At 41.2% G+C, this 13,576-nt stretch overlaps 3 protein-coding genes across 5 annotated transcripts; 2 read left to right on the top strand and 1 right to left on the bottom strand.

The window, feature by feature from the left end:
* The first annotated feature begins 84 nt into the window (after positions 1-84).
* Positions 85-1,414, top strand: LOC103980072 (dehydration-responsive element-binding protein 2E-like). Its single transcript, XM_009396356.3, has one exon. The coding sequence runs from the start codon at positions 85-87 to the stop codon at positions 913-915; it is 831 nt and encodes a 276-aa protein (XP_009394631.2). The 3' UTR covers positions 916-1,414.
* A 1,838-nt stretch (positions 1,415-3,252) lies between these two features.
* Positions 3,253-10,248, bottom strand: LOC103979881 (protein DETOXIFICATION 42). Of its 3 annotated transcripts, none has more exons than XM_009396119.3 (14): positions 10,000-10,248; positions 9,821-9,886; positions 9,611-9,732; positions 8,721-8,930; positions 8,381-8,571; positions 7,501-7,636; positions 6,326-6,422; positions 6,034-6,134; positions 5,524-5,687; positions 4,814-4,885; positions 4,603-4,719; positions 4,315-4,410; positions 4,096-4,217; positions 3,253-3,505 (listed from the first exon to the last, which is right to left on the bottom strand). In XM_009396119.3, the coding sequence occupies exons 1-14, from the start codon at positions 10,011-10,013 to the stop codon at positions 3,463-3,465; spliced, it is 1,551 nt and encodes a 516-aa protein (XP_009394394.2). In that variant the 5' UTR covers positions 10,014-10,248; the 3' UTR covers positions 3,253-3,462. The 3 variants fall into 3 exon arrangements, with proteins under 3 accessions (XP_009394394.2, XP_009394393.2, XP_018678879.2); XM_009396118.3 differs by having other exon boundaries at positions 9,821-9,906; positions 10,000-10,247; XM_018823334.2 differs by having other exon boundaries at positions 9,821-10,247.
* A 2,436-nt stretch (positions 10,249-12,684) lies between these two features.
* On the top strand, positions 12,685-13,567 carry LOC103979880 (oleosin H2-like). Its single transcript, XM_009396117.3, has one exon. The coding sequence runs from the start codon at positions 12,962-12,964 to the stop codon at positions 13,406-13,408; it is 447 nt and encodes a 148-aa protein (XP_009394392.2). The 5' UTR covers positions 12,685-12,961; the 3' UTR covers positions 13,409-13,567.
* Positions 13,568-13,576: the final 9 nt, after the last annotated feature.

The following is a 13,576-nucleotide window of genomic DNA, read 5'->3' as shown; positions in this document are numbered from 1 at the left end:
TTTCGGCTTCAAAATGTATCTATCGTCAGGTAGACGCTACATGCCTTCCTAAAACCCTACTCCAACCGTGACAACATTTAAGCCATGCATCCATCGCGTGCAGCTCTCTCTCGTTATACGTATCCCGCGCCTCACACACTCTCCGCCCCACACCACTCCACTCCACTCCACTCGATCCCCGCTCTCCTCTCCTCCTCCATGGACAACCACCTCCGAAAGGCGCCCCTCCGGTCGTGGAAGAAGGGCAAGGGCCCCGCCCGCGGCAAAGGCGGCCCCCAGAACGCCTCCTGCCAATACCGCGGAGTCCGGCAGCGGACGTGGGGCAAGTGGGTGGCCGAGATCCGGGAGCCCAGGAAGCGGACCCGCCTCTGGCTCGGCTCCTTCCCCACCGCCGAGGAGGCGGCTTTGGCCTACGACGAGGCTGCCCGCCGCCTCTACGGCCCCGACGCCTACCTCAACCTTCCCCACCTCCGCGCCCACGGCGGCAAGCCACCCGTAAGGTTCGAGTGGTTTCCCTCCGAGAGGGACGCGTCCGTGATGCCCGCCTGCGGCCTCCTCAACCTCAACGCCCAGCACAACATCCACGCCATCCACCAGAGGCTTCAAGAGCTCAACAACCCCAAGCCGCCTCCGCCGCCTCGTTGTTCCTCTTCCTCCTCCGCCTTGCCTCCGAGCTCCGCTGTCGGAGCGGTGGAGAAGCCTCAGATCGATCTCAAGGAGTTCCTCCAGCAGCTGGGAGTGCTGAAGCCGGAGAGCAAGGCGACGCGGGAGGAGACGGATGAAATGGCCATCGGATTGCACCCGAGCGACGACTTCAACTGGGACACGCTGTTGATGGAAGCCGGCAGGTGGCAGCTCGACGACGATGTGCAGCAGCAGCAAGCGGGCTATCCTATATCCATATGGGACCTCTGAGACCCCACCGAGGAGTCGGCCGTTGGTTGCTCTAATATCATATTCTCATGTGACTTTGATATCTTCTACGACGGGGAAGAAGAAGAAGAAGAAGTTGGTAATGTAAACGAAGACACACCGAAAACAATAATTGGTTGGATCATCAGAACCACCGTAATTTCGGTGTTCCTGCAGCCAACTTCTGTGGGTTTACACTCGATCATCAAACACTGGGATCATTAGATCATGGCAAAATACCACATCCTACAATTGGTGTTGCCTAATAGGAGAACAGTAAGTTAAGTACGAACTAGTGAGAGCTAATGGAAACAAACTATAGATTCAACCACTATACGCAAGAACACAAAGAAAACGAATAAGAACATACTTTAAATCATCTGAGACAATCCGAAAATGTTCAACGAAAGATCGATCGAGATTACTTGTTGTAATTTGGCACTCGTTATGATTGACAGCAACTCAACAACCAGTCAAAACATGAAGCTGGTCAACATAAATAATGCAGACTACAGAGCATCTCCACACCCACCTAAAATGTTTTGAACAATTCTCGACAGATCTTGATGAACTAAACAAGACTCCAATCTGAGGACTATTGCAACTTAATAGAAAGATTTGATTTAAATTGGTCTGTAATAACCTTTCTATGATTAGAACATTAGATTTAATTTCTAACCCCTCAAGAAATCATCACTGCCTTCATTTCTTACCCCATTCTCTGCTTCCAAATATATTAATTTCAAGAAGCTGTAATTTAGGATATGAGAATGGCAAACACATTGCACTTATATCAATTAAATATATAAGTGCATATTTCTTTCCCAATCTCATTGCCAAATTCTAATAAAAATCATTTTGCCCATAAGAAAGAATAATCTTTCACTGCATCAAACCATGACATACACATTAGTTGGGGACAAATCCTTTTGCCAAAGGAATCGTCACCACCATGCGAGTTATTTCTTGGCCACAACCCTCCCGCAATCGAAAACAAAAACAGAAAGACGGAGGAGGAGGAGGAGAGAAATCTCAGACGTATGGGTGGGATCTACCTGAAGGAGCGGGAAGCGACGGCGAAGATGCGACGGAGGCCGAGCCGGAGCATCGGGTACGCCCGCTGCGAGTACGCGGCGGCCTCTTCGGCGAACGCCTCCATCGCCACCAAGAACCGGTTCAGGCTCCGAATCGGCGGCACGTACAGCGTCAGCGGCACCACCGAGAACCCCAACGCGAACAGCAGCTGCAACATTCCAACCCCACCGACCTCCCCCCCTCCTCCTCCTCCTCCTCTTCCTCCTCCTCTTCGTATGCCAAACAGATTTATCAATCAAACCCTCTATCTACATCCAAGACGAATATAAAGAAAGAGAAGCACGGCAAGAGAGGGATGAGCGGATCGAGGAAGGATATGAAGAGCTACCGAGGCGCGAGATATAGAGAGCGGAGTGGAACGAGGAGAAGGATTGAGAGGGTTTCTTTGAGCCTTTCTTCCCCTCTTTCAATCCCCTCTATAAATACGTCCGTGCGGTTAGTTAGTTAGTTATATATATATATATATATATATATATATATATATATATATATATATATATATATATATATATATATATAAAGAATCAAGAATCAAGATTTTTAATGTAATAAATATGTAAAGGGTATATATATACACACTTGGCAAGAATCAAGATTCTTAACATAATACATATGTAAAAGGGTGTATATATATACACTTAGCAAGAATCAAGATTTTTAATATAATAAATATGTAAAGGGTATATATATACACACTTGTCAAGAATCAAGATTTTTAATGTAATAAATATCTAAAGGGCATATATAATTCACTTGTCAAGAATCAAGATTCTTAATACAATAAATGTAAAGGGTATATATATATACACACTTGGCAAGAATCAAGATTCTCAACATAATACATGTGAAGGGTACATGCACTTATCTAGAAACAGGAATTTTAGGTGACTGATGCTGACTCCATGAACAGGTGAATTATTTTGAGACACTGCATCATGAGGTGGGAAAGGAAGCTTCGACTGTTGATTGTTAGTTGGAGAGGTTGATGAAGATTGAAGCAAAAGAAGCATTAGGGTTGCGATACTTGGAGTGACTCAAGTCAAGTCGTAAAGTGTGACCGAATCATCTCTTTTTCTTTTTCGGGTAGAGCTAATGCTTATGCTTGTTGGGTATTTTGATTCGACAAGGCTTTGTAAAACAAGAAGATTTAGGTCAGAAGAATATTTTTTTTTTACATTCTCATGTCGGTCTCGACCGAAAAAGAGGGACGACTTTTTCTAGCTTTTTGTATAGAAAGCCTCCTGATAATTTTATGATTCAGCTGGTTATTTTCACCATTAGTTTACCAATACATGTTAACAATATAAAAGCCGAAAAATTCGGCATATAAACTGAGCAAAAAGCTTTGAAAGAGATCATACAATTATAAGTAGGTCACACCTTTGAATCACCAGAGTAATGGTCTGCATTCTTCAGATGCATGCTTGACATGATGACAGGGAAGCAAAGCCTCAATCAACTCCCAAGAAAGCTCCATGGTCCCTTTGCTGTCCCTATTCTGCAGATGGTCGAAGAGCTTTGTGAGGAATGACATGCATCATGCAATGCCTAATGCTGAAAGCTGTTGTGACATCTGGAATCAGACCTAAGCAGTCTCAAGTACATATCTGGCTTTGTATGTGGCAAACTAGATGAGTTCTGAGAGACGATGAACATAAAACTGAACTAGATCTCAGTTCTCTATCAAGGTAGATTGACAAAGAAACTTGTGGTGTTGTTCTCTTCCCGGTTACCAACAAAAGGATTGACTTCTAAAATTATGCATGATCATCCTACTGCACAAATAATTTCTTGTTTGTTCTTTTCGTGTGTTTCATCCTTTGAGAAAGGATTTTTCCTGCCTTGAACCTTCGAAAAATTCAAGATTACAGAAGATGGTTTCTTGTCTTTTCTTTTTTATTGAAGTTCTGTAAAAGGATGCGAGATTGTCATCTCGAGTGTGAAAGTTTTCCTTTTAACATGCTTCTACACAAAGCGACGTATTAAGCATAACGGAATCATCTTCCGTGCCCAAGTTTAATGCCTTGCCATGCACCACTAACCATAAAAGCATGTACAGTAAATTGTTAAAAAAGGTCCGAATATTACCTCCAGAAACCGGCAAACATTCGCAAACTCATGTAGATTGATAGAGCTATCCAGATTCCAATGAAACCATGACTAGATGACAGGACAACCAGGCATGCAATGCTGACTAGTGCCACCAGGACCTGAAATGTAACATAACAAGATGCACTTTGAATGTAAAAAATTGAGGGATATAGAGCCACTTTATCTGTCATCAAATCATGATTCTGCTCGAGGTACCATGGAATATGCAGAGTATGCAAAATCTGATGCTCCATAGTTGATGCCATCGAAGACAAAGGCCAAAGAATTTATTGGCTGAGTAAGCGCAACAAACTGCAGGGACATAAACATATAATAAGTAGATATGTGATTCAGAGATATTCTTTTTAACCTACTTGGTGGGATGATCTGATGAATGAAACATGAACATATCATCACAGAGAAGTTCTTCAAAATGGCCCAGCCAGATTATTTTTAATGCAACGGATGATAATATATATGTCTTCTGAGAATGAACTTAGTTACCGGAATTCCGATATGAATGAGTTGAAGCACTTCATTATCCTTGGTGAATAATCTTGACACAAATTGCAAACTGGTTCCAAGTATGATGCATAGGACCAGACCCAGAACCATACCCCACTGCAAGTGATGTGTAACTTAATTACTGCCGCCAAGTATGAAATTAGAACTAGTGGACACAGACGAAATTGACTATTCAATAGGAAAATGTTACCTGCAGAACACGCGAAGCAGCGGATGTTGCCCTAGCATGATCCCTTCTGGCAAATGCACTTGCAAGTATTGCCTGCAAAAGTTTTGATAACCCTCACTATATTGTGGCATTGAAAAGCAGGGGAAAAATAAAAGACTGAAGTTATATAGTTGGCATAGTCCTTGGCCAGGTTATAAGAGGTAGACAAGAAACCATCACAATGGACAGTCACACAAGTTCCTTAACTGTTATGTTCTGCCTTGGTCAAGCAACTAGCCATGACATTCTTCAGGTACCTCTACTTCTCAGTTTTGCTCAAGGAGATAAGTACTATCAGACAAGACAAGTTGCCGTGTGTGGATCATATTTGTGAATAGGAAATAAGAGACAGGAAAACAATATCACAGACAGTGGATTATCTTGTACATGTGTGCGTGCATGCGTGTGATTACCATGAGAGTGACATAAGACGTAGCAGAATGATCCTATGACATCAACTTGATTATAGGTCGGTGCTTCTCTTCTCATTCCAAAATACTTTATCTGTTCATGTAACATGCCAAGACATTCATTTGTGTGATAAATTTTTCATGAAAAAAATTTGCGGCACTTGTGATGAAGAGCATCACAAAAATTATTAGTTAAAGTAGGATTTCAGTTTCTTTGGTGTCATCCAACATCAGTGTTTGCTACTAACAATCAAGCACATGTAAACGCAGATGCCTCCTAACCTGTCCAGCAACAGCCAAACCATCAGCGAGAAGAGAAGTTGCCAACCAAATCTGCAAGCATATCTGGAATGCAGCCATGGGAATTGATCCTTGTCGTGCAGCCATTGATGCTGCTAATGTCACGCAGAATGTTACAGCAATCACCCGTGCAAGCAATAGCAGACCTGAAATCCAGTACAGGTCAATATTCTGCAGAATAAAGAACACTTATTATGCATGCAGTAATAACTTGGTTTCAAGAGCCAAGGAGGATTATTAGCATGGTGAATTACCTATATGAGTTGAAAGCCAAATTCTAATGCATACGTACAAGAAATGCATTACCACTATAATAATATTTCTTCAGCTTTCTATTCTGAGACAGTTCTTACCAATTGCTTTTATCTAGTCGCAGAGCTTGGTGATTTCTCCTAATCTTGACAGCTAGAAATGTCTTAAAATATACAACTGATAAATGTTGTACTACCATGATAAATATTGCATGACAGCTTTATACGATGAACTACTTACCGTTTTTTAGGAATCGACCAAACTGCAGATCTTTGATACTAGGTGGCAAGATATCAACTTGCCCTAGTAATCTCCACAAGAGAATTAACGCAATTAAGTATCTACAAAGCATTAAATTCTTTTAGTATCTGGAATGAAATATGACAAAGCGAAAAAGAACATATTGATGTTTTCCGCAACTGATTTGGAAAATGAACATATTAGTGTTTTCTGCAATTAATTCTTGTTCAAAATTAAAGCAAATTAGAGAAACTTACTGCATGTATGTAGAGAGAAATAAGACAAAACTTACTGAGATATAACATGAGCAATAGCGGCACCACTGACACCTAATTGGAACACAAATATAAATATTGGGTCCAAAATTATATTGGTTGCATCTCCAACAACTGAGCTAGTCAGAAGAAGAAAAAAAACTTTAGCTGGCCGTCCAAACCATGTAACTGTAACAGTTGAAAGAACACAAGCAATAGGGTTTTACATGGGAGTGACAATTATATAGAACTACTAAACGAATCACCACCAAAGATCAACTGCATCACCACTATATTATATCTTTGTGGTTTTATACATTCTAAGAGACCATTAAGCAGATGGCTTGATATTGACAGAATAAACATTTCAAATATCACGGTAATGTTATTGGTAACAAATAATTGAATAGAATTCAAAATCATGCTAACTGAATTGTGGAGAAACATGGATAAAGATCAAAAACAAAATCACCTATGAGGATGCTGCTTGATCCACTTGTATATAATTATATATTTTAGTTCAACCTTGGAAATTGTTTCGTTAACCTTGATATCAAACTTGGGTTGTAAAAGTAGATGTGGCCTTGAATATTACTGCATATGCATAAGCATCTTAATAAAGAATTGCCTTCCAGTATTGCGACTGAATAGATGCTTTGGCAACAAAAATACTGAAACATCAAATGTAATATGAACATGTATAGTGACCGGAATAGATAACTTCTATCGTCTATGAGGGGTGTGGGTGAAGAAGCGGAAATGAGTGACTTACTCTTATATGCTCCATGATATTGAACCTAAAGGAAGTTCAGTTGCTAAGACTGCAGTATCATGAAATCGAGATAACAAAAACTGAATAAATCTTTATACACATAGGAAGTGCTAGACTTGGAAAGTAATGTCTGAAGTTTCTCATAACATAGACAAAGAGCAAGACAGGTACTTGAATTTTTCTCATAAATAAGTCAAAATTATATGCAAGGGAACTCAAAACAGCAGCACAAGAACTACAAGGGGCACGTAAAGAAAGAAAATATTAGATCCAAACAGGATTCTGTTACGGGTTTGAAAGCCTTGTTTGCAGTTCAATGTCAACTAGAAACATAGGAAGCCAGTGAGAAAAAAAGAACTAAATTACATGAATCCCTATAATTTCACTTTTAATACATTATCATGATATAGCACAATCAGAACCGTTTATAGTTTTTCTTACCAGTTGCATAAAGAGGAGTTTTTGTATCCTTAAGTCCTCGAAAAACCCCTTGCATGGCCAGAGACAAGAGAACAGCAGGAGCACCAAGGGACCGCAATGTCAAGTACTGACATGCTGGTGTCATCATAGGGGAATCCTATTGACAAATAGGCCCTGTTATTGTATAGGCATAATTTACATCAAATAATTCTGAAATAAATTGGGAAAAAGACATCAGCATAGATATAAAGAAAAGATCCTCAAACTTCACAAAGGAGTAACCATTATCAGGCTTTTCAGAGCCTCAACATCTAGGACCTCTGAGAATAACTGTTGCTTCCACATATGTGGTATTATCTTTAACATAAATGATCTTGTCATGTAATGTTTAAAACATGGTGTTTACAATCTTTTATACCAAAGCATGAATTCTTCAAGAACCTAATGTCCCAATATACAAGGAACACATTTCTAGATTAGCACATTCCTGACTAATGACTAGGAAATAATGAAAGTTGAACAGGCTGATAGGATGTTACCCATGAGATGATAAACATTTTAAAACAATTGCTTGCATCAATTATTATAGACATAGGTTTATCGTATTTAGGCGTGAAACGGAGTCTTGTCCTATTTGCTGAAGGAATCAAATCATGAACAAACTATTGCAGACGTACTCGCTGGTAAGTGATATCAACAATTGTTTAAGTGAATGATTACTAACACATTAGCAACTTCTCTGGAGGGAATCACTTTCTTTTATCATTTGCAATCCTAAAACTCGTTACTGAAAATGATGATAACTTGGACATGAAACAGGCTGGAACATTGGCAAAAATGAAAAAATGACAATTATGACAAAAAAATGGACAACTTACAGAGGATGATAATACATACTTACATGTTTTATGCCCATATAGTTCAAAATGGGTTTTGCTCCAAAAACCAGAAATAGAGTTTGAAGAAAGCCAAGTATGCCACCGATTGCTAATGCTGAAGAGGCTGATGGAATGCGTTTATGATGCCCACACTCGGTCATGGTAGTAGATTTATCCAAGGAGGCAGATGAGGTATGTGCATGCTCATCATGATCTGATAAAGCAACACAAGACACAGATAAGACATAAATCCTGATGTAACTCAGCTTCTAAATATTTGAAATATCTGTTTGATAAATTGCCAACCACTTTTAACTGCCAGATTAATGTTTCTCAAGAGATCATAAACTTGCGATTGCCTACCATTGTGAGTTATCAATTCTTTCATTTCACTATCCTCAGAAAATGACCTTCGGTATTCTCCGCTTTCTGGGTCTCCACTGCGACTTTTGCTGACAGCATCTTCCTCAGCAACAAAGGATGTGGTGACACTAACAAGTGGAAAAATAGCAATTCTCGATACTTGATTGAACACCGCAATAGACACGCCTACGGCTGCGAGCTCCACCGGACCTGAATAAGATTGATGAAAAGGTGGACAATAAAATTAATGATCCGATAGCAATTCAGTTGTCCGTGGAATGAAACCAATCTGGATGCAACATATGTATGGAGTAAACAAATATGTCTTGATCTAAAAGGAAAATTTTGGAGAACAATCAATAGCATGACTATCAATAAATGATAGATATATTTACTCTTAAGTAGATAAAGAGTGACGATTTATTTTATCATGCACAAATTGAAGTTCTCGAAGTGAAGGTGTTATCAACGTTCGACGAAACCGCAGAAGGAAAATGAATCAACAGTTCCTCGTGCACAAGGAAGATGAAAAATAAGGTAACAAGTGCATCATCCAAGGCATCTGACAGCATGAATGAGGATTTGCAATCACAAGTCTGTTGAACCAGGTCTAAGCAACGTAACCGGTCAGGAATTGAAACCCTAGGAAAATTTCCATCCAAATCACAAAAACCTGATATCAGCTGAAGAACAAGCATCTCTTAAATCTCCTTCCATAAAACAACGGCTGCTCAGTGAAAGATTGGAAAAGATGATCTTAGAGAGACACAAATGAGTGCGTAGAAATTCACCTTTCAAGACAAAATACGCGAAAATTTATAGGATGGTAAAGGTATTGCGAAGACAGGGTAAAGTATGGTCAAGTCACAACACTAGCAACCCAGACCAACCTATGTGACCGATGAAAGCAGTGTCGATGAGGGAGGCAATCGGATCAGCCAACAAAGCCAGCGCCGCAGGGAAAGCAATCCCCATGATCTCCAATCCGAGCTCATCCAATTTGAAGGCATGCCTGCGACATACATTCGTCAACGAGAACAGAGACTCCGAGCAAGTCGAGATTTTGAGGAAAGTTTCTCGAGGAGAAGCAAGACCCGTACCTCACATCCCTGAAGAAAATTCGAAGAGGAGAAGACATCAACGAGGTTGCAGCCGAATCCAGCAGCCTATAATTCAAAGATGACATCTTTTCAACCGGAACAAATCAGTCCAAGCCAGAAATGCAGCTCCTCCGTATCCACCAAGCAATACTTTAAGGAAGAGATTAAGAACAAAACACCTCTCACAGCGCATCAGCTCATCTTTTTCTGCAGAATAATGCGAGTCGGAACAATAAAAGCAGCAACAGTTGGGGGTAGAACGACAAGGACTTCCCTCCGCAGAGCTTTACAAACGCGTGCTCTAACAAGTGCCAAGCCTCGATATTCCCAACCCAGTCCGGTCACCCACCAGTGGAGAGAGAGAGAGAGAGAGATCCTTGTCCTTGTAGGAATTAGCACACTGCAATACTTCTTGTAGTTTACCGGAAAGAGAATAAAACCTTCTCCTCCTCCTTTTGAGGTTTCAACAGTCAATATAATAATATAGGATGAATTTTTCATAAAAAGAATATATTTTATTAAAAAAAAACATTTTTATTGAAAAATTATGAAGAAAAGATACCTTTGAAATAAAAAAAAATCAGAAAAAAAGATTTTTTATATGAAAAATTATCCTATAATATATCTGTTGGTGAACATATGTATCGTGACCGATGAGCCAACACGACTTGATCAACGAGTCGATGTCGAAAGCTTTTATTGATTACGATGTATCTTGAATCCAAAATATATTTTATCAATATGAACAAAAGTAAAACATAAAAAACGATGTTATATACTGTTGTTCTAAAGCTTTCCTCTATGCATGGATGGGATCGAAAACAAAACCAGTCGATCTATATTCTTAACACTCATCGTTCATCAAAAAGCTTGAATTTTTTTTCTATCCGGAACGTAATCTATCGATTTATATTCCCAATAAATGACAGAGAAAATGGTTGGGATGTCAGTGGCAGCTTCATCGGTCTTCTGCTGACTGAGGACTCCGTCGTCGGAAGAGAATTAGAGCGGAAAGAACAGCGAGCCTTTTGGCTTGTGGTCGTCTCGGCGGAACGCGGACGGACAGATTCGTCAGGGAAAGCAGTGGTTGGTGTCGAAGCCTTTCTAAAGTCTCTTGGTGCTGTCACTGTTCTTTCTCTCTGCTTCACTGTCAGTAATGCAACATGAAATATTCTTCTCATCGAGAAACAACATCAACTGTTGTTCTCATCGTAACGATCCCATATGATCTCGGTTTTTGGATAGATCAACTATCATCGATCCCTTTGTTCTAACCACAACGCGGAGGGACATTCTACGCATATGGACATCATCAACATTCATGATATCGAAATAAACAATATTTTAGACAGCACAAACAATGCGATTAGAAAGAAATCATAGTCAACTTCAATTAAGATTAGAATAAATGAATGCTACACGCCATCCGATATCTTTCTCGTGAAGATAAAAGAAGTGGCGTGCTGCTACCTTCCGTTGACCGTCAAAAGCTCCACCTTGTTGGTTTGAATGTCTTTGAAGCTTCTTCTTCCTGGTGCATTTGTGGACCAAATGGACGGATCAAACAAAAAAGAAAACCTCAAAAGGTACGGTGAAGAAGAATCGAGACGATTCAAACAGGTGGTTTCGATCATCGTCTTCCTTTCCTATGGACGCGGTAACTTCGTGGGAGTTGTCCAGTATAATGTACGAGAGATCTGTCGTCGGAGGAGAAGGAAGGAAGGAAGGAAGGAAGTTTTGATGGCCACACGTTTGGGTTGCGTTTTGTGGACTGCCACCGCCATTGCCTCCGTCTCACATGAGAAGCCACCTGTTTGAGAGCCGATGCCATGAACGCGACTACCACAAAAAGAGAGAGAGAGAGAGAGAGAGAATGAGCTCGGGAATCTGTTCTGATGACAGACAGAATGGCATCTCCATGTTGTGTATGAACAAATTATGCATTTGGATAGGATCCAAATCTATGGGAAGTTCTATTCAATTGGAATTAATATAATATTTGAATCATGTGATTCAAAATATATTATGTATAAATTAATGATAGTAGATTTATTTAGTCTTATAAATAAATACAATCAATACAACAATTTTTATTAATTTTATATTAAAAATGGACAAAAGTAAAATTAACTTATAAGGATGTAATGAAAGTTTTATTATTCATTTTAACTTAAATATTTTAGCCGATGAGTTAGGATTCAACGAATTTGATAGGCTAATTAACATATTAAATTCGGGTCATGACAAAATATATTAAATCAATCCCAACGGCTCTATGTCGACATCAGCCTCAGGATGACGTGCTGGTAAAGCCACCTCCATTAATGGAACCCGATGAGCAAGGTAGGGGGCTCTCACTAATCTCTGTCCTCACCACCAGGTGCCCAGGTATGAAAATTCTTCCGAATATCATATTCTTCGGAATATAGCTAACTCGCTTTTTCCCTATCTCTCTAACTTAAGCATCAAAGGGGTCACATCGAGACCTAAACCTCTCCCGACATTCGCTTGTCGTGCAGGATCCCTGGCATATACGAGGAACCATTGTAAGACAACTCCCACGGACAAGCAGACCGTCTTCCCAAGATCAATTCACCCCCTCCACAAACGAGAAGCACTCTATGCCCACACCTCCGGCTAGCTCTTTACAATAGTCCTTCGTGTCAACTCCTAAAAAAGGATCTATACTTTTGACGTTAAATTAAGCCGAGCTAACCCAACTCATCAGGCTTCAATGTAACAACACAGTTATCCCTCGATGCAGTTTGTCAAGAAAATAAGTCTTACTTACAAGAGATTAAAACAATTTATTTAAAATTTAAATATAAAATTAATTTATCCTAACCACTTAAGTCTTACCCGGTAAATAAAGATCCCCCTAAAATCTTCTGCGTATCAAACCGGCTCAAGCCACACTTGGTTCGTCGACGGTTCAACTCGGGTTCACGCGATGCATTGCATGGCTTCGCCCTTCGTACGTGGCCATCCACAACAGACGCGTGTCGAAGCGTATCTCCACGTCAAGCCTAACAAGCTCACCTCTCTTTCCCACGCGTCAGTCTCTCCGCCACGTGTCCATCCCCTTCTCCCTCTCTATATACGCTCCCTTCAATTCCATCGCCCGTCCGTATCCTTCTCCCTATGAGAACTTCCCTTCAAACCATGGGCGACAGCGAGCGCGAGCGGCACCCGACCGAAGCCGTGAAGGGCCACCTCCCGGAGAAAGGCGGCCCCTCGACCTCTCAAGCTCTCGCGGTGGCCACACTGCTCCCCCTCGGCGGCGGCCTACTCGCCCTCGCGGGGCTCACGCTCGCCGGCTCGCTGATAGGGCTCGCCGTGCTGACCCCGCTGTTCCTGCTGTTCAGCCCGGTGGTGGTGCCTGCGGCGCTCCTGGTGGCGCTGGCGGTGACCGGGTTCCTGGCGTCGGGCGCCTTGGGGCTTACGGGGTTGTCGTCGATGGGGTACCTGCTGAACCAGGCGAGAGGGATGTTGCAGAGGACGCCAGAGCAGATGGAGGACACGAAGCGAAGGGTGGGGGAGGTGGGACAGAGAGCGAAGGAGGCCGCGCGTTCCGGTCAGAGAACCTAAAGCCATATATCTCCACATACGTGTAATCTTGGTGCTGTAGTTTGAGGATGTGATCCAACCCGTTAGCAGAAAATAATCCACGTAATGAATAATGCTTACGATCGTTCCCTAAAATTCATTTTCCGACATCAAATATAGAGACTATATTTTGTCGTCTCATCTATCACC

The sequence above is a fragment of the Musa acuminata genome, chromosome BXJ3-3 (assembly GCF_036884655.1).
Source record: "Musa acuminata AAA Group cultivar baxijiao chromosome BXJ3-3, Cavendish_Baxijiao_AAA, whole genome shotgun sequence".
NCBI classification, from domain to species: Eukaryota; Viridiplantae; Streptophyta; class Magnoliopsida; order Zingiberales; family Musaceae; genus Musa; species Musa acuminata.
Note: the sequence above shows the minus strand (reverse complement) of the source record. Positions and strands in the feature narration are given on the sequence as shown.

Bases quoted from the DNA above. Each gene is read 5' to 3' on its own strand.
- LOC103980072 (XM_009396356.3), top strand. From the start codon at position 85: ATGCATCCATCGCGTGCAGCTCTCTCTCGTTATACGTATCCCGCGCCT.
- LOC103979881 (XM_018823334.2), bottom strand. From the start codon at position 9,906: ATGTCATCTTTGAATTATAGGCTGCTGGATTCGGCTGCAACCTCGTTG. The intron at 8,931-9,610 runs GTTGGTCTGGGT...AATCTTATTCAG, and splicing joins TGCTTTCATCGGTCACATAG to GTCCGGTGGAGCTCGCAGCC. The intron at 4,720-4,813 runs GTAACATTTTCC...CATCACTTGCAG, and splicing joins CTGCTTCGCGTGTTCTGCAG to TGGGGTATGGTTCTGGGTCT.
- LOC103979880 (XM_009396117.3), top strand. From the start codon at position 12,962: ATGAGAACTTCCCTTCAAACCATGGGCGACAGCGAGCGCGAGCGGCAC.